The sequence below is a fragment of the Anoplopoma fimbria genome, chromosome 15 (assembly GCF_027596085.1).
Source record: "Anoplopoma fimbria isolate UVic2021 breed Golden Eagle Sablefish chromosome 15, Afim_UVic_2022, whole genome shotgun sequence".
Taxonomy (NCBI): Eukaryota; Metazoa; Chordata; class Actinopteri; order Perciformes; family Anoplopomatidae; genus Anoplopoma; species Anoplopoma fimbria.
In genome coordinates, this window is record NC_072463.1 from 17,489,617 (window position 1) to 17,512,503 (window position 22,887).

General features: G+C 42.7%; 2 protein-coding genes across 4 annotated transcripts in view; both read right to left on the reverse strand.

Annotated features, from left to right (window-relative positions):
- Positions 1-14,586, reverse strand: part of prkd3 (protein kinase D3) — a 37,928-nt gene extending 23,342 nt beyond the window's left edge. For all 3 annotated transcript variants that reach the window (XM_054613417.1, XM_054613418.1, XM_054613416.1), the window contains exons 1-2: positions 14,522-14,586; positions 13,027-13,652 (exon numbers count right to left, since the gene is read on the reverse strand). In XM_054613417.1, coding sequence (XP_054469392.1) covers positions 13,027-13,284 — 258 coding nt within the window. In that variant the 5' untranslated portion in view covers positions 13,285-13,652; positions 14,522-14,586. The remainder of the gene's footprint in view (positions 1-13,026; positions 13,653-14,521) is intronic.
- Positions 14,587-15,651: 1,065 nt separating this feature from the next.
- Positions 15,652-21,795, reverse strand: mocs3 (molybdenum cofactor synthesis 3). Its single transcript, XM_054614184.1, has 13 exons — positions 21,550-21,795; positions 20,319-20,451; positions 20,115-20,207; positions 19,279-19,399; positions 18,807-18,881; positions 18,515-18,632; positions 18,294-18,402; positions 18,123-18,185; positions 17,465-17,628; positions 17,279-17,326; positions 16,601-16,697; positions 16,411-16,518; positions 15,652-15,857 (listed from the first exon to the last, which is right to left on the reverse strand). Exons 1-13 carry the CDS (start codon positions 21,640-21,642, stop codon positions 15,700-15,702), a joined length of 1,380 nt encoding a protein of 459 aa, XP_054470159.1. The 5' UTR covers positions 21,643-21,795; the 3' UTR covers positions 15,652-15,699.
- Positions 21,796-22,887: the final 1,092 nt, after the last annotated feature.

A 22,887-nucleotide genomic window follows, 5' to 3' on the forward strand; every position in this document is an offset into this window, starting at 1 on the left:
AGAAGGGAGATGAAGTGAGGGGGGGGGGGGACGACAACAGATCTGAAATATGGTCCTATTTCATTGGGAGCCAAAAAACAAATTACTTCAAGACAGCCATGACCAAATGATCTGGTTTGAATAACCATGTGTTTTATTTTGCGTTGAGTAATAGTGATGCTTTCTTTTGCAAAGATGGTACCATTAGTTGCAAAATGCTAAATAAGGGAATCAACTCATGAGTTATAAATCATCCATGTACAATGTGACATTAAAACTGGGAGAAAAAACTGCTTGTTTTGAACGTTCTGCTGAATGTCTCCGCTATTGCAGTAAAATAACACAAAACCAGAGTGTGAAGACAGGCACTCAGTCACAGAGGACAATAAAAGCTTTTGTCGAAATAGAATAAGGTTCACATGATTAATGCAGTGAGACGTTTGTGTTTCTGTGCATGGGTGATAGTGTTGCTGAGGTGGGTGGTAAACGGGAAGCAGCGTTGAGAGCGGTGCACAGGCTCTGACAGATGGCCATGTGATTGCAGCGAGGAAAAAGTATGCTGCTTGACCTCAGGCTGCCTCACACCTTTATTAGTCTGGCAGCAGGCCAGACAGATGTGGAGGACAGTTGCAGTGAAATGTCATGCTCCAGATCCGTCTGCATGTACATACTGTACATGTGTAGCTAAGTAAACAATGCATTAAAAACAGCTAGGTGTAGGTCATGTGCACACTAATGTAAAGCTGCAACTAACAAATTAATTATTTCCTGATTAACTTTTTAATCATTTGGTCTCTAAAGTGCTACCCCAGTTTCATAAACCTTGTTTTTATAGCTTGTTTTTCAGTTAGTCATCACAGAATATCAAAATGCGGTAGTTGTTGATTGTTTAGCTTTGGATAAAATTATGAATCATCTCCATACTACTTTTTATTCCCTTTCAAAGTCAGCCTTTCATTCACACTAACAGTGTTTTAGACCAACAACAATGGATCTTTTCACAAACACTTTTCCGAGTGGATGCATTTGAAAATGCAAGTTTTGTAATTCTGCATGATAGTCATGTGATCTCTCCCATCACACTGTTTTTGTGATTTTTTTTTGGGGGGGGGTAATCTTGAGTCGCTAGTCTATGCAATTTTTCCCTTCATACTTTGGATTGTAAGTAACTTATATGTAACAGCCGTACCCACTTTATATAAAACCTGAAGATCATGGAAAAGAGAAATTCAAGCACAAACAAGTAAGCTGTCATTATGCAAAATAATTAATTCCCATATAGAAAACTAACCAAAAATTCATATAAATGGTGGCCCAGGAATTCGAACCTTCCACAATTTAAAGATTTTCTCCAGACCTTTATCATCTTGGTTTGACACCGGTCTTGCTTACAGTTCTTTACCCAGTTTAGGAGATTTTTTTGCATTTAACTATAGTTTTGGCATTTTAATGGGACAGTGCACCTGGAGAAATAAAGGTGAATGTTGAGTGGATGAAAACGTTCGATATATTTTCATCCTGATGCCAAATTCGAGCTGTGTTTTAAATGAATGAGCTGGTCTCTCAATCAGCTACTTCTGAGCTGATTCCGAGCAGGCACTTAGCTCCAGGCTGAGGACTGTTGTTGTACTGGTCAGCTCAGGTGTGAATGTGCAAAAGTGAATGACTGTGCTGATGCTTGACTATGGATAAGCTATAGCACTATAACATTAGAGGGTAGAGGAATATTTAACCTCCCTGCAGAATAGAGAACCAAAAGATTTTCATGAAGGTACTGAGGTCGTGTGAAACACCAAACCAGAGTCAGGCGGAATAAGGCCATTGTTCGTTTAGCTTGAGGTGGCTGGATAAAAACTGTCACAAGATCAGTGTGATAAAAGGTGCTTTTTTCTCAGCAGATAAATAAGTCCATTGACTGATGTCTGCAATTATCTAATAGAAGAACACCCTGCCCCTCCAGAAAAACCCTCCACCAGAAGCCATAAGATGTTGGTTTCTTTTTGTTTCTGTTAGACATTTGAAGAGACTCCCTTAGAACACATTAACAGGAGCAGCTGGCTGGAATGGCATATACATTCAAACTTGGTAAACAACTCCGAGCGAGACTTGATGAGCTCCACAGCAAGTCATGAAACCATAAGTTCCACTGAGCTATAGCGAGGATGTCGCAAATAGGAAAACACTTTTTTATGCCAAACCGTTGGGGAAACAGTTGTTTGACTTTGAGGTGTACGTTAATGACCACAACAGAGAGAAATATACTTCGAGACGTCGTCAAACCACTACATAGGAAAAACCAATTATGCGCTCACGCGAACAGTGGGGGTAAAACTGTGTAATTAGTTTGTTCAAGTGACATCAAACACGGTGTGGAAAACTGTGTTAATTTATTAAAGTCAACAGTGGAATTGTATTTGTATTCATTATTTTTGTTAATGTGATGCCCTGCAAAAGTTTTCCATGCAGCATGGTACGAGAAACACATGCGCAAAGAATTATACAATTACTAGAAGTGGGCATAAACATAATTCATTTGTCACATGGAGTGAGGAGTCAAAAGAAGGCACACTGGAGACACTGTGCTTTTCCACAGTTTTTTTCCGGTGACTGGAATCAGCAGCGAGCAGAAAATCCTACACAGTTAAAGTGCTATGACAACCAAAAGAGAACACACAAACAAGCTGACAAATTGTTACTTAACCTTTTGTTAATTTTAGAGATGAAAAAGTGTTGCTAATAAGCGAATTAGAGCGTCCAGTCCATGAAATAACTGTGGTTGTTTGAATTAAACAGTCATGTAAGAGAAAAGTATTGTAATATGTATTGTATTGTATTATTTTTTTTTTTTACATAATCAAATAAATACTTTCGGACTTTTTGAGGATCCCTTAAGTTTGGTTATTACTGGGTAGGGACCATGTTATGTATTAAAGGGGTGATTTTACATTTGGTATGCACTTTGTAATGGAGACACTATTTCTAAATAGCCATGAAATTTCATTGCCATCAACTCCATGTTGCTTATCAATATACACCACCACATTGGCCACTGATAAGCCCGCTTATCGTCAATGAGCCATATCGACTGATACAGATATTTTTTGTCAAAAAAAGTCAAAAATCCTAGATGTTATCCTTCACCTTTGTTACTGTCGTCAATGGTGGTTATCTGCATAAAATCACACAATTCTAATGATTCACGATTACATTTGAACACATCATGACAACGTTATAGTTTAGTATTTAGTATTTAGTTTACCTTCGCCTAATATTCGACTAGAGCTTGAACACATCACAATGCATCTTAATGCAATCTCCGTTTACGCCTGTTAGCTTCAATATTAAGCCAAGCTGGACCGCGCTTCCCGATGGCTGATAGCATCATTTTACTGATTATCGACCGATAACGATCGGCAGCCGCTCAATAGCGGCATCAATCATTGGCATCAATCATTGGCCTGGCTAATTCTGATTTAATGAACTCATCCTTGGAGAACTTGAGAGCTTTACTCAAGGGAAACAGGTGAAACGTTGCAATCATCAGGAAACTATGTGCTGTAGGGAGATAGCATCTACCACACCACCCACTGTTCTACTCACTTAGCATGACATTTGAAATTATTTTGCAGGTTGTAACAATACACTGTGGATCTACTGACCACAATCCATGATGAGTCAAGCAACTGCATAGAATGTGCTTCCCTTCTCTGCAGTCAATGCATGCTTCTTTTCAATAATACATTACATAAAACTATTTGTTCCGTCGTTTGCTGGCATAGGCCAACAAAAACACACCACAGCTGGAGGCACAAAGAGCAGGGGGGGAGCGGCATTACCCTCACATGGTTTACATTCAAGCAGGCATCTCTGTACACTTGCTGGATCAAGCCAGCTCATCTCATCCTTCTCCACAATATACACACATTCATAACATGTGCTCCTTCTGAAGTCAAGTCTTTTCCACTGCTAAAGGAAGACTCCACAGAGTGTAACCAACTGAAGCAGCCACATGCTACGGAAGGGAAACTGGTTCGGTTCGTAGAGCGGCAAGAAAAGCTGTGACTTTCTCACTCCACGCTCTGACTTCTTGTTTCCTTTTCATGTGGCAGGAGCTCATGGCTCATGGCTCATTCATAGTTTGTTTTTTTACTGTATGTGGCTGTGTTATGGTGGAACACGGCGGTATGTTCTTCAACACAACAGATCCCGTCTGAATGGCATCTGATGCTTCTCAAAGCTTCAGCCAAGCGTGGAATGGAGCTTTACTTGAAATACATCTGCCGCTACAGTCAATTTCAATGTGCATCACACCGTAGCGATGCACTTTTAAAACTGCAACACACACCGAACGAGCTGAAAATCTCCACCATCGATCAGCCGCAACTTCTCCTTGCTTCATGCGGCTGCTTTGTACAGACAAGACGCAGCATAACAACAGAGCAAAATCTTGTTTGAGCAGCTAAACCACTCCTCACCCCTTGTCTTTCTCCTGCATGCTTTAGAGAAGTGTGCACACTGCAGCCTGACTGAAGCATAGCTGACTGGTAAAAAGAGAAACGCAGAAGTTTGAAAAAGGGCCAAGTGTTCATATGCAATTAATTCACTGCAGGTTTCCAATTCACCGTAAGCTGAGAGCTGCGTACGTGTGTGTGTGTGTGTGTGTGTGTGTGTGTGTGTGTGTGTGTGTGTGTGTGTGTGTGTGTGTGTGTGTGTGTGTGTGTGTGTGTGTGTGTGTGTGTGCAGCCTATGTGAGCATGTGTGTGTGTGTGTGTGTGTGTGTGTGTGTGTATCTCCACTTCTGGTGCAGACAAGGTGGAATCACAACTCTTAACCGCTGAGCTAAGGGGCCAGAGCTTTGTCCTCACCACGGCGTAGCAGGAGACTCTACACCTGTTATCCTAGACCTCTCTCAATCATCAGGAGACGCTAACAAAGCTATACCGCTTACCCAATTTACATCAACCACAGTGGCTGTCGGTTTTCAGATAAATCTCTTCCTGGTTTTATAAAGGCATTGCTCTCCAAAGAAAACCCCGCAATTATTTCCCCCGGTCTTTTTGGTTATTTGAATCCGGGGAAACAATACTCTTCTGTGGTCATTTGGCCTGAAGTATAAAAGCACTGAAGTGGAGGGGAGATAATGGTGATGAGGTCAGCGTTTGGTTGCTAGCCACTGTATCCCCAATGAGAGCACACATGACAGAAACAGTCTCTCTCCGATGACTTCACTCGTGTGGGTGTTTGTTCGGATGCGTGTGTCTGTGTGTGTGTGTGTGTGTGTGTGTGTGTGTGTACATGAGCGTGTGTTTGCATGGCTATTACATGCATTAACATTGTCCAGGGGCCTAGCAGAGAAGAGGAAGGCTGAGTCACAGGATCTAAGGCCTCTCAGGAAGAGAGCAGTGTGATCTAAGACATGCTTGGCCAGGCCCCCGCACGCTGCTGATGAGTTATAGCCCCACCGCGATCCTCCGCCAGCGCCTCCGCCTCACGGATACACTGCAGTACATACTCCATCTCCCCTTCTCCGGGCCTAGAGTAGCCGGGGGAACAGACGCCAGATTCACTTCCACGCGGGGCAAATAAACAGGTGAACTTGAGGGGGGGGGAATTTATGAGAGATTGATGGCGACTGCACTTTCTCTTGTTCTGGCAGAGCAGGAGGTCATGAGGTGAGCGGTAATAGCAGGATGTAGGAACATGCTGCTGTTGCTCAACAGAAACATTAATAATTGCTGCGAGGTTCGGCAATACTGAAAGTGGGAAGGCACCAGCAGCTGCTTGAGGTTTTCTCTCTCTTTATGAGTGATAATGAGGACTCACTTTTACAGAGGTGCTTTTGTTGAATAAGCAGTTTCACAGAAAAATATAGTTGTACCTACGTAAAATAACTCAAACTCAAGCTGTCGCCTTCTTCAAAACATGGACACTCAAAAAGCAATTTCTCTGCAAGTTTAAACACCCAGACAAGAATAATGTGAAAGTGCAGTGTAGAAAAAGCCATTTGGACGCAGGCACACAGACTGAACAGGCTGTGCTGCTCCGCCGACCACAGCAGATTGGGAGGGCAGTGGGCAGAGAGAATATGGAAACAGGGAGCGGCTCTGAGGGGAACCAACCGAACGGCAAGTGAGGTCGGGAGAAAGAGACACGGTGACAAAAGTTGTTTGGTGCTTTTCAAAAGGGCATTTCTTGTGACCTTTTTCCCATCACAACACAGCAGGTTTTGTGTTGTATTCTTCTAGTATCAACGTGTAATTGCACTTCCCCTGCCACCTTCCTATCAGTTTGACAGATCACTCACTACGCTGAAAGACAGGAAAGGCAAACAGAGCTGAGAAAACAACACAGAATAAGACTTTCTGCAACCTGCCCCTACTGCATGGATCAATAAAGACTCGCTGATATGACTGTGCAGCTACAACAGAACCCATGTGGTCTTAATTGCAGGACCCTGGAAACAATTTTTGGCATGTTAACACATCTGCTAAGATGATGGCTATTACATATGTTTGGTAGCTAGCCTTTGGGAAGTTCTACAGTTCAGAAAAGTGACTTTAGCGATTATCCAGGTCAAATAGGCAAGGGTTAATATCTTGTAAAGAGCAAGTATGCATGTCAATCTACCCCTCCTCTTCAGCATTTGTCATGGTTGAAGTCCTCTAAGTGTGCTGAGGTTGTCAGCGAGTGCAGCCAAGGAGGAACTCCAGTCTAAGAAGAGGAGAAACTCGAACCGTTAATGAGTAAATTAATAAGGGGAAATGACATGTCCCCTTTCAGTGACCTGTGTTATGAAATTTATGAATGGAAACTGGTGGGGTCTCTCAGGAAGTGGTCCTAAATCGCCACAGGCGGCTGGCTTCCCTAGGACAAAGTCACCGGGATCCCTGCATATTAAATGGTTCAACATAACCGCTGCCTACCACTTCAACGTAATCGCAATCAAAGCCCATTCAGCCAGCACTAACAGAGATTGAAGTGATGCAAGATTATCTTCCTCCCCCCGCCACTGGCATAAATCGAGCATTGTGAAGGGCATTTGGGCAGAAAATCCAAAGCAAAGCCACGCTTGGTGGCAGAAGCGGCCTTCTACTTATGGTTCTGGCACCGACTAAACGGCATGATGACACCAGCCGTATGGTGGCTACGACCGCCCCCCCCCTCCCCCTCTGTGCTCCATGCAAGGCCTGCCAACAGGGCCGTCCCCCTGTCCCTGGAGAGGACCACGCTTCTCCACTCTGTCATTCTCTCTAACCCTTGTGGCGGGGCCCTGTGCTCTGCCTTGCCACTTTACATTTAGAGGGGAGCAAGGCGGCAGAAATGTGCACTACAGATGGTAGAAATTACTTAGCTCACTTAACTTCAGAGATATTTTTTTTCTTCCTTTTTCTTCTCTCTCTCTCTCTCTCTCTCTCTCCCTTTTCCACAAATTACTCCAAGACTGGGGAAATTGATAGATTCCTTGTGCAAGTAAGCCTTTGAGTTGTACATGGAAGTTTTTTTTGTTGCAATCCCAATTGTGATATCAATTTAGTCAACTCCATGGCTTTGGAATACATCAGTATGCTTTAAAACTGAAGGCTGAAAACCATCTAATTTGGAAAAAGAAAGCTAAGGCCATAACCAAGAACCAACAGTGAATATTCTGACTCTAGGGTGACCTGTATTTTTCTTGAGAAGGAGCTGAATGTGCTTTCCAGGAAATGTCTGGCCTCATGTATATCACACATAAAGCACTGTGCTGTTGGGACGTCCTCTGGGGTGAAATATGTCTGCCAGCTCCATAGGAACATGCAGATGTGGGCTTACCCTGTCGAAGGGAGGGAGGGAGGGAGGGAGGGAGGGAGATGGTGGTGATTTATTTCCCGTGTGTTTCAGTTAGTTTTGGTCGATGTGAATTGAAGTCTCTCCATTTTCCATCTGCACCTTTCTTCCTTTTAATTTCTGCTTCTCATTTTCTTCTCCTTATGACAGTTTTTTGTCTTTTCTATAGATACAGTTCACCAAAGCCAGGTCTATCTTAATGACAAATCTTAGGTGAAAGGGCTTGTGGGATTACAGTCAGATACTACTTCTATATCCAAAAGCTTAATCACCAAAGCTAAATCTTCTTATTACAATAGCACACAATAACCAGCTAAACGGCACCTAAAGGCAGATTCAACACTTCACACATCATGACAGCCAACCCAAAGAAAGCCGTCTCCACTGTTGCAACTACATCTAATTCATCTTGAAAAAGGAATGTTGAGCCGATGTAGTTCTCTCTGCCAAGTGTTTTACCTCGCATCATCCAAGTGATATTACTCATTGGTGTAGAACAATCCAAACAATCCTTTAGTTTTGTATTATTCTCTGCTATTTAACTGTACGTTGTCCACAGTCACCCATTTCTGACTCAAACAGGCCTTTGTTCCGCTAATTACAGAGGCAGCTGTGCAGCCCTCAACCAGAGACTGCTAGTTACAGCACTGACAAAACCAGTGGGGAAACCTGTGGCTGAGGGCAGCTGCCTTTCACAGCATTTCCAGCTCGAGTGAGAAAAGCAGCAAGATCCTATAGACAAGCGCTAAAATTAAAAGCATTCATAAAAGTAACATTTGAGGCGAAGGCTTAATGTCTTTTTTCCATTAGCTTTGCCAGAAGAACTTCAAATTTCCTTTATCCTGCTAAGCTTTATCATCCCCTTTGAAAGCGAGAAAAGCATTTAACTGACGCCAAGCTACACTTTAAAGTTTTATCAAACACGTTTCCTGCAACGTTTGGCCAGAAAGCATCTCCACTAAAAAACTGCATTGCCTTTGTAGGATATTAAATACAGGACAGTCCCATAAAGACTGAAACTAACCTGTTCATTCTGCAATCGCCATTACAGCATCCGTCAACATTTGTCAGATGTTCAGCACTACCAAAACAAGTTCTTAGCTTAAAGTATTTCCGTTTCCTAGCAGTCTAATTCCACCCATCCAGAGCTACATCACATCATCCTCAAAAAATGCCCTGGGTGAAGAGGAATGTTCTGGAACTGGCTGGCTGGCTCTCCGGGCTGACCAGCTGGCTAACTGGGAGTCATTCTCAGGGAGTCGTGAACTTTTGTCCCGCCACTGCTCCCTTGCTGGCTGCACGAGAGGACTTGGGCGACACCAAACAGGAAGCCCCTCAACAAGTGGAAGCTATGGGTGTTTATCTCGCGCCATTCATCAAGCCCCAAGACCAGAGAGAAGAGTCGGGACCCAGCCAGTTAAACAAGGCGGTCCCGATTGAGAGTCACATGTAGCCACTGGGCGGCCTTCAATGCGCCTTAGTGGGTTAGTTGGGTAGCCGACTGGGAGGGTCTCCACGGGAGGGTTGGCTCCCTTCATCCTTCCTCACAGTCCTCAAGGAGCCTGGCTTCGAGTCGATACCCTTGTGCCAAGTGGTGACACTAGAACAGTCATAATTTGAAGTATTCAGTAGATTGCAGGAGCAGTAACCGCAATTGCTGCCCTAAGAGACTGAGACTGAACCTATCAAGATCAGGTTGCCCCGGACTGAATTTGACCTTAACCACTAAAGTTGGGTGAATGTGGTCCAAACCAGTACTATCAAAACCAACTCCAGATCAGCATAGAGAACAGAGAGAAAGCAAATCTGCTGTGTGGACACTGGCCAAGTCATGTGGTTGAGTCTTTAGCAGGAAGAGGCATGAGCTTTACGAAATCTATACAATACTCAGCTATTAGAACAGGCTGCATGACTCCCTGTCAAACAATGAGAGTGATTCAAAACTGAAGGGTTCAGGAAAGATATGAAATGTCAACCTTGAAGCCATGACACATAATCTACAATAAAATAGAGGCAAAAGCAAACATCTGGACATTTTACAGCTGTGAACTGCATCCAGAGTGCATCTGCTACAGTACACAGGCTTGCATCCATGGTTTGTCGAGTGATTTCTCTGCGTGTTAATAGGCATCTGTAATACAAAGGCCCATTGAAAATTGGACACGAGTTAATTTGATGTCATGATGTTGCTGTCTAGTACACCAAAAGACTGTGTGATCTTATAGTTTGGCAAGCCACTAAAGGAAGAGGCTCCAAAGAGGAACACTAAAAAAGAACACAGAAAAATTTGCTAACAACAGCAACAGTGCAACAAAGTAAAGCACTCACTTCAACTTTCTGTCCTTAAGCTATGGTCACAAGCTTTTGAGAACATAACAGCTGCTTGTTTTTTTCTTCTAAGTTACTGATGCCGGTGGAAACTCTTGAGTAATATTAACACAGCCATAGAACGGCATTAGTCTCCTTCTCAGCAATGAGACGATGGCGATATATAGGTACAAGTTACCTTGATGTAACTCGGGCTTCTATGTAAGTGTCTCTTTGTATCACAAGTAAATGAAAGAATGTAAACATAGTTACTGTGGTGAATGCAGGCTACTTAAGGCACACTGCGGCCTGATCATGGTCAACACGTGCGACTGAAGCGATGCGGTGGTGAGATCAGTCGTCTATAAATCGATCTACTGCTTCTTACTGCTCCAAAAGGGGTCAATCAGGGTAGTTGAGGTAGTTTGGCGGCGCACTGGGGGGAAAAAAACAGAGCACAGACAGGACACAGTATGGGAACTACATCTCCCAGCATGCCTGAATGCACACTGGGATGGGAGCTACGGCGAAAAGTGCATCTGGGTTGCTGTTCTTGCACCCGCCGCCTCGGTGACCTGGACCCAGATAACCAGCAGGAGGATGGACAAATTGCTCAGCCACAAGCTTGAAGGCTACCAAGATATCAACACGGTTAATATCATGGTCTACTAAATCCACCATAAAGGTTCACAACAGCTGACACAGCAAAAAAAACATGACACTGAATGGATAAGCATGTTTGTTGCATGGCTTAGTGGTGAGTCAGTTTTCAAAGCAGGCCAGCTCTCGGTGCAGGAAACGGCAGTGGGAAAGGGGGGAATGCACTTCCATCCAGATTCTATCTCCACGCAGATATTACTGTCAAAAGTCAAAAGCTTTTTTTTCCCCCATCTCGCCTCTGCTGACCAACACCTGAGGTTCTACTGACTGGAGACATCCTGAGACGACTGTCGACGGCTAAGCCAGGATCAGAGATCCTCAGCTGGGGAAAAGTTGGCCAGGATGAGCGGACTTTGTAAGAAGGCTCAGCATTGTCATGCATATTTTAGAACAAGGAGAGAGGCAGGGATTGACTGCAGAGCGCAGAAGGCCCAGAGTCATATTTTCCATTGATATCGAAGCCATGTGGCTGGATTTCATGAAATAGCTGAGGCAGTGCACTGCATTTTGGCAGTGTTTAATAGGAGAAATGTGGATGAATGCGCTGGATATGTTCTGTGGTGATGATGCACTGTGTGAAATCATGAAAAGGGTGAACAGTATGTACAGATATTAATTGGATATATAGTCTTTTCAAAGTTCCCATGACTATTGGTCATAAGTACATGGCATCTCTAAATGTATGCATGTTATATGAGGTGATACACAGGGATAAAGTTGCACATAGGCCAACGGTGATCCTGACCTCATCTTGGCAGACTATCAGCCCCCACTCTCCATGAACGTACTGCACCGAACTTACTTTTACGCGTTGTCTTTAAAGCATCGTATTTCTCACCCTTTTCCTGTTACAGATTATTGCGGCTATGCCAATATGTTACAGGATCCATGTAAATATGCGCAGTGATGAGATTTTCTGCTCTGCGGACCAGAACTGTTCATAACTAGCTGGTGAGAATCAGCAGACCTCGTAAAGAACAACAACATTACCGTGCTCCTCTGGAATGTCAACTGGGACAACATGGAACCAAAGGACAGCAGGCTCAACACAAGATAGCTCGTCCACTTGTAGTTCAACGCAAGTCTGTTTCTCATTCTTTCTTTTTTTTCTTTTTTTAACTCCCTCATTTCCATTATCATCATCCCGGACTCAAATATAGCTCTGAGCGACCTGGATGTTCAGAACCTGGCGGCTGATGAGAGTGCTTCGCTTAATCACCCTCTTTTTATTCAGTCAATGGTAATTACAGACACAAAAGGGAGTAATCATCATTATACACAAGAGAGGTTAGAACAACAGCAACGTGTGGATGCACACAGGAGCCATTTCATTATTCCAACAGACTTTGCGCACCATTAATCCCACAAAACTATGGAGCACATATGCATGGCTTCAAAGGAGCATCAGCACCTACTGCACATATGTTAAGAAATACTATCTATTTAGTTATCAAGTTTTCATTTTCCAACCACAACCACTTTACAATATAAAGGCATAACATCTGTGGCGATGTAGCGTTACAAAGCATATTATTATATCGGGCCACTTCAAATTACAAAAATGAAAAGGTTGTACTCTCATTCTTACTTTGCACGTTATAAACAGGCGGACACAAACCATGATCAGGACCAGCCCGATCATTTTAAGTGCAAACAAACATTAGGATTAAATCTGCAGCTGTTCATTCACACTCTGGATATTCTCACACAACTAAATATGAGATGGCAAATGATGAAGCTTAAACTTGTATTTAAAGTCAACCCTTTATCCTGAGGCTACACTCCAGTGTCATTACAACACATTACCAGTGTCATGGAAAAAGAAATAAGTCCAACACCGCACAGGCAGAGCAAAACCACCGAGTAGTTCTGTCAATGTGTGTGCAGACGACCTTGTAAGTCCGGTAACATTAAACCACAACGTAAATGACTGGCGCTACTACGCGGTGTCCTGCAACTGGAGGAGCAATCGGAGCTGTTGTGTGCACGCTTCTGCGGTGTTTGACTCATTTTGGGGCACGAGGCCCAGATGTCCGCTTTGAAAAAACAAAGCCTAAACAGATGAATATGGCAGAAGATGGCAAAACACATGTTGGTGCATCATGTGTGTCCTCCGCTGCCTTCGGTACTCCAGCTTAAGTTTGAAAACAAGCTAATTGTGGGAGGTTTGCGTGTCTTTGTGGAAATCCTTCCACTACGGACGGCATTAGAGAGGAACATTTTGATGAGAGATGTCTTTTGAAGTGAGAGGCTTACCTTCTGGTCCACTATGGAGCACACCAGGTCCTTGACAGCGGAAAGCGACAGGTCACTGGCCTCCAGGTTCACCGTCTCTCTGGTCAGTCCTATCTGCAGCAGGAAGGACACCCCGTGGAAAGAGCCGCGGGAGTTGGTGGGGCTGGGGACGCTGTGACCCCCGTTGGACAGCCTTGCGTAGAGCGGGCCGGATGGGTGGTGCGGATGGAGAGAGTGGAGGAAGGCTCGAGGTAAGGATGGGGGAGAGGAGGCAGACATTGGGTTTCTTCCAATGGCAACGAGGAGCGCTGAATGGTGGAGGTTTTTTTTTTGTTGTTAGTGAGGGCTGGAGGAGAAAAACACAGCTGACTCTTGATAGGGGGAATCTTTGGTCCTCATCAGTGGCAGTGAGTCAGCACTGTGGGGGTTTTTTATATCAAAGTGTCATTGTTTCTCATAAATTAAGAGGGTCCGCCCGCCTGAGCTTACACAACACACACTCATGCACAAGACGGGCAGGTGATGGAGGAAAAGTCTGTGAACAATCCGCAGACTTCTGCAGGAAAATCACTGCAACCAGCTTCATATCCTGGAGTGTGGCTCCTTCTCCTTACTGAAGGCGGTAATCCACTCTGACCACAGGAAGCCTGTCACCACAAACACACACAGAGAGACAAACACACATAGTGCTATATTTATAATGAGAAAAAGTATTCACCTATCTGAATACAGCAGAGACAGTGAAGGGACTGGTACACGTTAGAGGCTCTCAATCTGCTGAGTCGTGGGGCAAAGGCAGCCCGGCTGTATGAATGAAACAGATACTTTTTGTCTTCCCTTTGTGATCACTCTGAGGTTAAATTCATGTAGGAAAACATGTTTTGGCCAATTTGCCTTTTCAATGAACACACATAGATTTTTTTTATTTTATTTATTAAGACCCCAAAATCTTCATCAGTATTTGCCTTTGCGATATTAATACTTAAAACGTGTTACTTTTGATAGATCATCCCTCAGATTACTACTTGTGATGTGTGTTGCTATTATCTTGCATTGTTTTGGTTAAAGGAGCCTGCCAGCTTTAAACTAACTCACACTGCCTTTCTGTGTATGTGCTAAAGGAGCACACAGCTCAAACTTGTATTTATAATAGCATTTGTTTTCACTTTTGATAAACTCAACAAAACAGCAGTTCTTTACGCTCGCTTTGCGCAAAAACAGTCAAAACAATCGCCTTAAAAAAAAAGACGCGTAAAAGTTGATAAAGCGTATCATGTCGGTGTTTACAAGAATCCAAACTCCACAAAACATCTGGAGCCGAGGCTCCCTAACATCTGCACCCCTCCCACTTTCGATGGAAACGCACAAGCCGTGTCTACAATATGCCAGCAAAACAAGTTATACAAGAGCTGCAGCCTCATACATTCAGAGGACTTTGTTTTGTAGTTTACGTGTCGGTCTTTACGCGTAAAAAAAAAAAGCTAAACGTCGCATTAGATATGATGTCATACTTTACCTTCACAGTCTGCGAAGGGCGCTCCTCTTTCCATTGTGAGTTTACTGAAGAAACTTTGCAACTCCATCCAACGAGCCCGAAGTTTTCAAAAGGCTGCACTTTGTGAAAGTCTCACACACACACACACACACACACACACACACACACACACACAGAGAGAGAAGCGCAACTTTGCAGCGCGTCGTTACATGTAGCGAATAACAGCAGAAGTTGTACACACAGGCGTGCGCAGACTACCCGAGCCGTCCATTTATTTTTCTCTTATCTTTTATTCCAGATTGTAACATTCATGCGCATCTTATTATCCTTCCAGCTGTGTCTACTCCCCCCTGCTCGACAAGAGAGAGAGGGAGAGGGAGAGGGAGAGGGAGCAGCGACTGTCGCCGGGGGTTGGAGTCTTTTTATTATCTCTGCATAACTGACTTTCCATGTGTGGGGAGGAAAACTTGAACTACAGTCCCTGTAAAGCAATGGCGCCTCCGATGGAGCTCTAACCAATGCGCATGTGCCTTCCTTTTCCGTTATTTCAACTTGGCCGTGTCAAGAGAAAAAAAAATTAAAAAAAAAACTTCATTCTACATGACCCGAACCGGTTTGGAATTTAAAAAAAAATTGGGGGTCCTCGGGAGCCATTAAGAGGGTTCAGATATTTGCCCAGAAAAATGAGTCATGGACTGATATCACTTTACTTTAATACATGAACAACAAAGTAAAAGTATCTACTGTGTTGTTTCTCAAAACCCATAAACTGCTTAGCAGAGGTTTAAATAGAAAATAAGGGTAGGTAAGGCTTTGTCTGCTTAAGGGCCCTGACATGGAAAGTGCAGGTTCAATTTCTTGGATATGATGAATTTATCTGTTCAATTACCTGTTAGGCAACTAACTCTAGGAATTGAAAGAAAAAACAGGAAGAGGGATTTGATTCTGCAAGGATGCCTACGTGCTATATAACTGCCAGCTCATGTCTTCGATGAACTTATCTACACAGTAGATTTCACTCCACATTTTAAGAACTGGTCCATTTTTTTTTACACTCTCCATGGGATATTTTGCCATTCTGTACTGGCACTAAAGCCGATTCTACCGACAGCACAAAGTTCAGTACTCATACATATAAGAAAACAAATAAACACTGATGAAAAAACAAGTTTATTGACAGAAAACAACTTTGAAATAGATTAATACTGTGGAAATGTGGGGTCTATTTTCTTTGCCCAAGCCATGAGGCCTCCACTGATGTCTTTCACTGTGACACTGTCCACTTCTGATCCACTCATCTTCTCCACAACCTGCACGGCCTTCTGTGAGTCGTTGCCCAGCTTACAGATCACGTACACTGGAGGAATCAGCAGAGAGAGAACACTGAGGGATCAGTTCGATGACACCATTGGATCTTAAACACGTAATAAGGTCAGATTGAAATGACTAATAGCACTAAGAACCAATTAAAATGACTAAAAAAGTTTGAATTGTACACATATTAAATAATGTGGAAAAAATGGTAAATGTTCAGAGTTGTTTGTTATATGCTCAGATTTTGCACAAACAACCAAAACTGTATAAAATGCTGCGCTAAAATTCCAAAAGGCTAAATTTAGCTCATTGATAAAGAAAGCTAAACACAGTGAATATCCAGAACATCACAAAAATAACATTTTGAATATTAATTTCTCCAAGGCAGGCCAGCTGCTCGGGTTGACCGTACTTGTTTTGGAAAAGGGGTCACCTAGCAACCCCATTACAACCTGCTACTAGCTGTCCAAAGTAAGCCTGCGGTCCAGCAGTATGAGACCACACACTGGCCTGTGAATACGCTCAAGTGGCTCTACGTGCCTGTCCATTTTAAACGACATGTACCCACTCCCTAAATGGGGTTTTAACATTTTTACCTGGAAGCCGGCAGTCACCCTTCATCCGCTGTTTCAACTGGCTGATTCTCTCCTGAAGTAATTGGATATGTTCACTCTTCCTCTCCTCTAAACTTGTGAGGGGAATGTCTGGCAACAATATAAGGAGAATAATAACACTGAAACTGGAGATAAGAGATTGATTTTGTGCCTCTATCTCTAAAAAGGATACTGAGAGAAAAAGGTAGGTGGCATATATCCACCTCCACAGGAGGGCGCACATCCAACAAGAGATGGGGCTCTGCATTGTCCATTATCAATTTATAATCCTGGAATCACATCAAAGCAGACCTTAATGCACAAATAACTTCTTCATTAGAGAGAGGTGGAGCTTCATCTTTTGGGGAAAGGCATTGATTAACATCTATAAAACAGGATAACCACAATTATTCTCAGCAAATGTTGAAATGTTGCCTGGATTTAGTTTTGTGGAGTAATATGAACATTTTAACTGCTTCTCCTTAAATCACAGGAAACAAAACTGTTTTTTTGTTTTTTTTCACTGGAGCCCTTTGCACACTCTCGATTACAGCCCAATCAATCATGATCCCAATCTCTGTGCCTAATGACTCCGCGGGTTTGAAAGCACCAATTCTCCAGAAAACAGATGCAGCCAACTACCACTGCTCTCTCTCTCTCTACCAAGTAGAACATGTTATTCTTTCCATTAGAAAATCTACAGGCACAGTTTTAAGTCATTTCCCCATTTGGGGCTAGGTCAGCGCTGAGATTTAATCAGTTTATGAAGGCACTTGAAAAACTGAGAAAATTGTGGGTAATCATACAATAAACGGCACTAAACGCAGGGAGTCACGCAACGGCCGACTGTTCTGGACGATATATGCTTTACCTGTACGGTGATCCTCTGATCTCTGGAAAGGAGGTTGAGTTTGCGGCACTGAAACACATGGAAAAAGTGAGAGATTTTTTTTTTTATTTTTATGATTTGAGAAAAATGACATCTACTTTGTGTTATTAAATGGCAAAATCCAGTTGATGTAAAATCAACTGGATTTTTTTGTCTCTTGTGACCAACCTTATCTGTGGCAGCTGACCCACAGAAAGCCTCGTAGTCCACCAGCTGGGTGACACTGGGCTTCTCTCCGCACACTGCGCAGCTGGCCTGCTTGGGCCGCAACTTGATGGACCTGAATCTGGCGTCTTGAGCGTCAAACATCACCAGCTGCTGGCCACAGGAAGCTGGCACGCCGGGTCAAGGAAAAGGCAACAATGTGCATCGCATCACCGGTCTGCGCTGCCACGTCTCCCATTTGTGTGGAGGCACCATGGCAACATTCAGCCGATTTTGATAGGAAAACAGCGCAGCACTTCCCCAGGTGACGCATGAGGGCCAGGTGTTAGCATGGGTGTCACAATGCAAGCCAGAGGGGCAGGATAGGGCAAGTTTATTCTCTGAAGTGCGTCTTGATATCAGCACAACAACAACTTACCACAGCGGTTTCAAAAAGAGTTCTCATAAGGAAAAGGCAAATTAAAAGTCAGCAGAGTCACGTCTGTTTTTGCTATAGTTTATCAGACCGGCACAAAAACACCCGTACCATGCCCAACTTTGCTACACTGCTTCAGCAGATCTTTGTTGATTCATCCAGATGACTGGAAACTTCTGATGTAAAGCAACAAAATGTCCAAAGAGGGCACTGTATGTAGTTCAGAATGGAAAAGCCAAAGGATACAGCCCTGTCCAGAGGCAATCTTGAGGACTTCCAAAGCTTGAAAGCAGCCCATTATCCCTGGAACTTAAAAGGAAAAAGTGGAAAGTTTTTACTAACAACTATCATTTACGCAAGACTGAACTCTGTACAAAGTCAATGGCTGCCTGGGGCAAGTAAGGGGACAAGACTCACCCACTCCTAACACCCCTCCGTCAGAACAATTGGTCACCGTCTCCGAGGGTGGGGGTGCCGGGTACAGACATCTGTAGCAGGGGCCTCCACGGTAGTTATATACTGTCAGCTACACACACACACACACAGACAAACACACACAGAGCAAGAGGGCTTTTACTCTGATAAAGTAACATTACAAACGTAGAGCAGCTGATGGGACTCTTGCCTTTCTACCTTACCTGTCCCTCCATTCTCAGGGCGCTCGCTGACACCAGAGGCTTGCCACTGAGTACGCAGGCGTCATTCACCAGATAACGAGTGGGGACATTGTCTGAACAATCCGCCACAATGTCATATATGAGGTCAGCGAAGTCAAGGCGTGGTCAAGAACGGAGTTCATATTATCGGTTAGACACGTGTACGCATTTCCCAACTGAATATTTAAAATACTACTCATGCTATCACAGGTGTGCGATAGTTTCATGACAAAGCATCTGCAGGTCTAATGAACACATGTAAGGTCGAGGATACTGTTGAATGAGTTGCAAGGCGTTCTCCGACGAGAGCTGCAGGTGGTAGGGAATACACTCTACTGTTGAGTTCAACCTGCACACAAGAAGTCACATTCAAAAATACAAAGTCAACAAATTAACAATTAAAGTAAGAGAATGATCCGTAGACAGATAAATGGCGCCCTCATGTGGTCATGGCTCCACAATGTGTGTGCTGACCACAGTGGGCCCACTGTGAGGTGGTGTCTCTAAAATAACATGTTTACACAATATTTGCTGGGGAGAGAAAATACACAACCAAATATAACCTGTGGCGAGACTGGAAAGCGCCAGCATGTATTGCACTGCAACTAAATGGTCACAAAATACACAAAAGCACACCACTTATCATAGTTAGAGAACATTTACTAATAATATCGAAATACTAGCTTCTCTGTTTCAGAGTCACTTTTAGCACAAGTGCATGCAGGATAACATTTCTCAATCTGTACCTTTTAATCGCCTTGGCAGCAGACAGAGCCTTCGCTTGGTCCTGGTTCTCCTCCCCGTGAAGCACCTGTCTGTGGAGGTTACTGAGCTCCACCTCGTCGTAGTCCAGCAGGCCCATGCGCCCTGCAGAGATGCACAGACGAACAGGTCGGTCAGAAAGGCTTTAGAATGAATGTCAAACACGGATAACAGCAGCGAACGCTTACATGTTTTATCTGTGGTTATTCTTTGCTGCCTTTGTGACTTAACACAGATTTATGTGGTTGTCCCGAACGGGCATGGATTTGACTTTGTCTGTTTACAGCTCTTAAAGAGGGAAAACTAGAAAATTGAGCATAAGAAAAGAAACATGGAATGAACTGGTGTAAATTTTACCTGCTTCCCTTAAATTTTCCAGTTTTCCCCTAGTTGCTTGTACAGCCAAAGGTTGGCTGCAACTACACCTGAGGCAACAGGTCGTATAATTTTTCCAGCTAAAGAAAAACATATTCACAAAATAAGTAAGTCTTAAATTAAAAGCTGTGAATAAACTCTTGTGTCTTTACCAAAGTTTTCCAAGTACACCTGATTGTAATCATTAACCAGCACTAAAAAAAGGTAGTGTGATATATCTTTTTATTTGAAATGGAAATTAATAATGATAGATGCGAACCTCTCCCTTGCAGCTACATTCACCAGGAGGTGAGCCTGCTGCTAATGTTAGACCCTGCCTAGAGAAAATGACCTGCTGACAGCTCAACAGTTACTCACAGCCACACAGCACATTTATTTTGAAGGTTAATGGTATGATATGTTTGGCACCAGGTCACGCTGAGCATTAATCAACTAGACGACCTACCGATGCCTGCCGCCGCAAGATACTGTGCCAGGGGGCAGCCCAGTCCTCCACAGCCCACAATCAGCACCGAGGTCCTGGATAAATTAAGCTGACCTGCGGACAGTCAGAATTCACTTTGTTGCGTTCAGTCATGCCGTTAATCTCGCTCGACAGAATGCTCACTGTGCTGTATATCAGAATAACACTGTCTAAAGCCAATCATACCTTGTACACCGAGCTCGGGCAGAAGGAGCTGTCTGCTGTACCGCATGATGTCCTCATTGCTGAGGGCTGGTTTGACTCTCAGGGGGGTGAGGGGTGTCACTTTCTCGTGCAGCTCCGGTACTGAGGCATGGCTCTTATAATCACACCGGGGAGGAATTATAACACAAGATATGAGAAACAAGTTTAAACAGGAGCTTTGAGCCATGTGGCATCAGAGTCCCTCAGCAGCCTGCTTCTATAATATCATGAGCTACATATACATCTCTCTTTACATACGTCTGCAGCCCATATGTCTGACATAAGGCGCTATTTGGTAAAAGCTCTTCATATTAAGTGGCTTATAGTTTGCTTATTTATTTCTTATTTAGCATTCAAGACTAAACGAGTTAAGTGTGCTCTCTCTTTTGAGAATTTCCTAATTTATTTGGGACTTTTTTCAACTTTTTGTCTCCCCTTTGTGATAAGGAGGCATGTGCTTCTGCACATTTGCCATTGATTGTTGTTTTTGTAAATTAAAAGGCATCTGAATGTATTACTATAGCACTGCATTCTGGGATTAAACTCACATGATTTTAGCATTTAATGTCCGTTTAATGCAAATGTTCATACGCTATTCACATGGATGTTGTGTGATCACTCCCAGTAGTTTGATAATTGGGCATATTGTTCTTCTATGTGTATTATAAATAGATGTATAATATTCTTTTTTTTATGGTTCACTTATCTCTGCTCCATTTCATATTACAATGATCTATTCATGCTGTGCTTTAAGGTGTGACCTGTCCTAAACTACATATCACCTTCAGCACAATTAGGACGTTCACTAGACATCTAACCAGCTAGTTACCTGTCCATCAAGTGTCCAGGTTCATTAGAAGAAAGGAGCATGTTCCATGTCTTATACAGAACCAGTGAAAAGTTTGTTCACACCTTCTCATTCAACTACTTTGAAGAATCTAAAATATAAAACATATTCTGGTTTGTTGAGCATTTGTTTGTTTACCACATAATTCCATATGTGTTCCTTCATAGTTTGGATGTCTTCAATATCAATCTACAATGTAGAAAAAAATATATATATATATAAATAAAGAAAAACCATTGAATGAGAAGGTGTGTCCAAACTTTTGACTGGTACTGTGTATGAACAATGTTTGCTGATGCTGTGTAGGTGATAAAAACACATTTCTATGTAACAGAATGCACTTTTAGCACTAACACACTGCAGTACCTTCTCCACTCGGGCCAGTCTATTCTTCAGAGCATCAATCTCTTTCTCTCTCTCCTCCAGCTGAGCCTTCAAGCAGCGCACCTCGTCCTCCATGTCTGCTGCTACCGCGAGAGGTTACTCAACGATAAACACGTATAACAGAAATACCTGTCACAGCTCAGACTGAGCTACTGTGTGACTGAGAGTGATGGGAACATGCTGTCATGTTGAGCGCACGGCAAAGACTTCCGGGTTGACCACGTGATCAGGAACCACATGACAGGTGACGTAGGAAGCGCTGGTCTTACTCTCACCAAAAATAATAGACGACTAAATATACATTAAAAAAAATAATAAATACACATATGTAAAGCTATTTACTCTTAGAAAAATAAAAACAAGTGATTGCACGTTAAATTGTTCGTGTGCTATATCAGAATCAGAATCATCTTTATTGGCTTAATTGAATGAATTTGACTCACTAATAACAGAAACAGAAAAACAAAACAAAAGTATGCTATACTATATACTATACTATTCAAGTATGTATCTGCAAGAATTATGTCTTAATATACATTGCTTTAAATTGTTTTTTTGTTAAAAGTACAGCTCGATATTTGACTTTGACCATCGATTGGTCCATTTAATTGTCCCGGGACCTTAGTGTGCTGTAAACATGTTGGTCTGTTGTTGATAATGAGCAATTATCAAAGGAAAATATGGGGTCAGTGTGTCATACTCATCTTTCGGTGCAGGCTGAAAACTCACCTCTTCAAGAAGTACTACCCTGAGCCTTCCACTGAGCACTTATTGTATTCGTATTAGTTTGTTTCTGCACTTATTGTATTCGTATTAGTTTGTTTCTGCACTTATTGTATTCGTATTAGTTTGTTGCACTTATTGTATTCGTATTAGTTTGTTGCACTTATTGTATTCGTATTAGTTTGTTTCTGCACTTATTGTATTCGTATTAGTTTGTTTCTGCACTGTTTAGTTTAGTTTAGTTTAGTTTATTTGCACAATTGAAAAATATAAAAAACATAACATTAATAAATTATATTACAGTACAGGAAGAGGCAGAAAGCTTATTTGAAGCCTCCACCTATATAATATTTAAAAAAATCACAATACTATAACGAATACAAAAAGAAAATACATATGGTATGAAATATTGTTGAAAAAGCATTTTTACAAGATATGATTTATAATAATAATACATTACACACAAAGAAAAAAAATGCAATTCTACTTTTGCTCTGCTTTATGCTCTTTAGATGCTTGTTTAAGAAAGGAGATGCACTTATGACTTCTGGTGACTAGTAGTTCTCTTGAATACCTATGTTGAATACACTTCCTGTA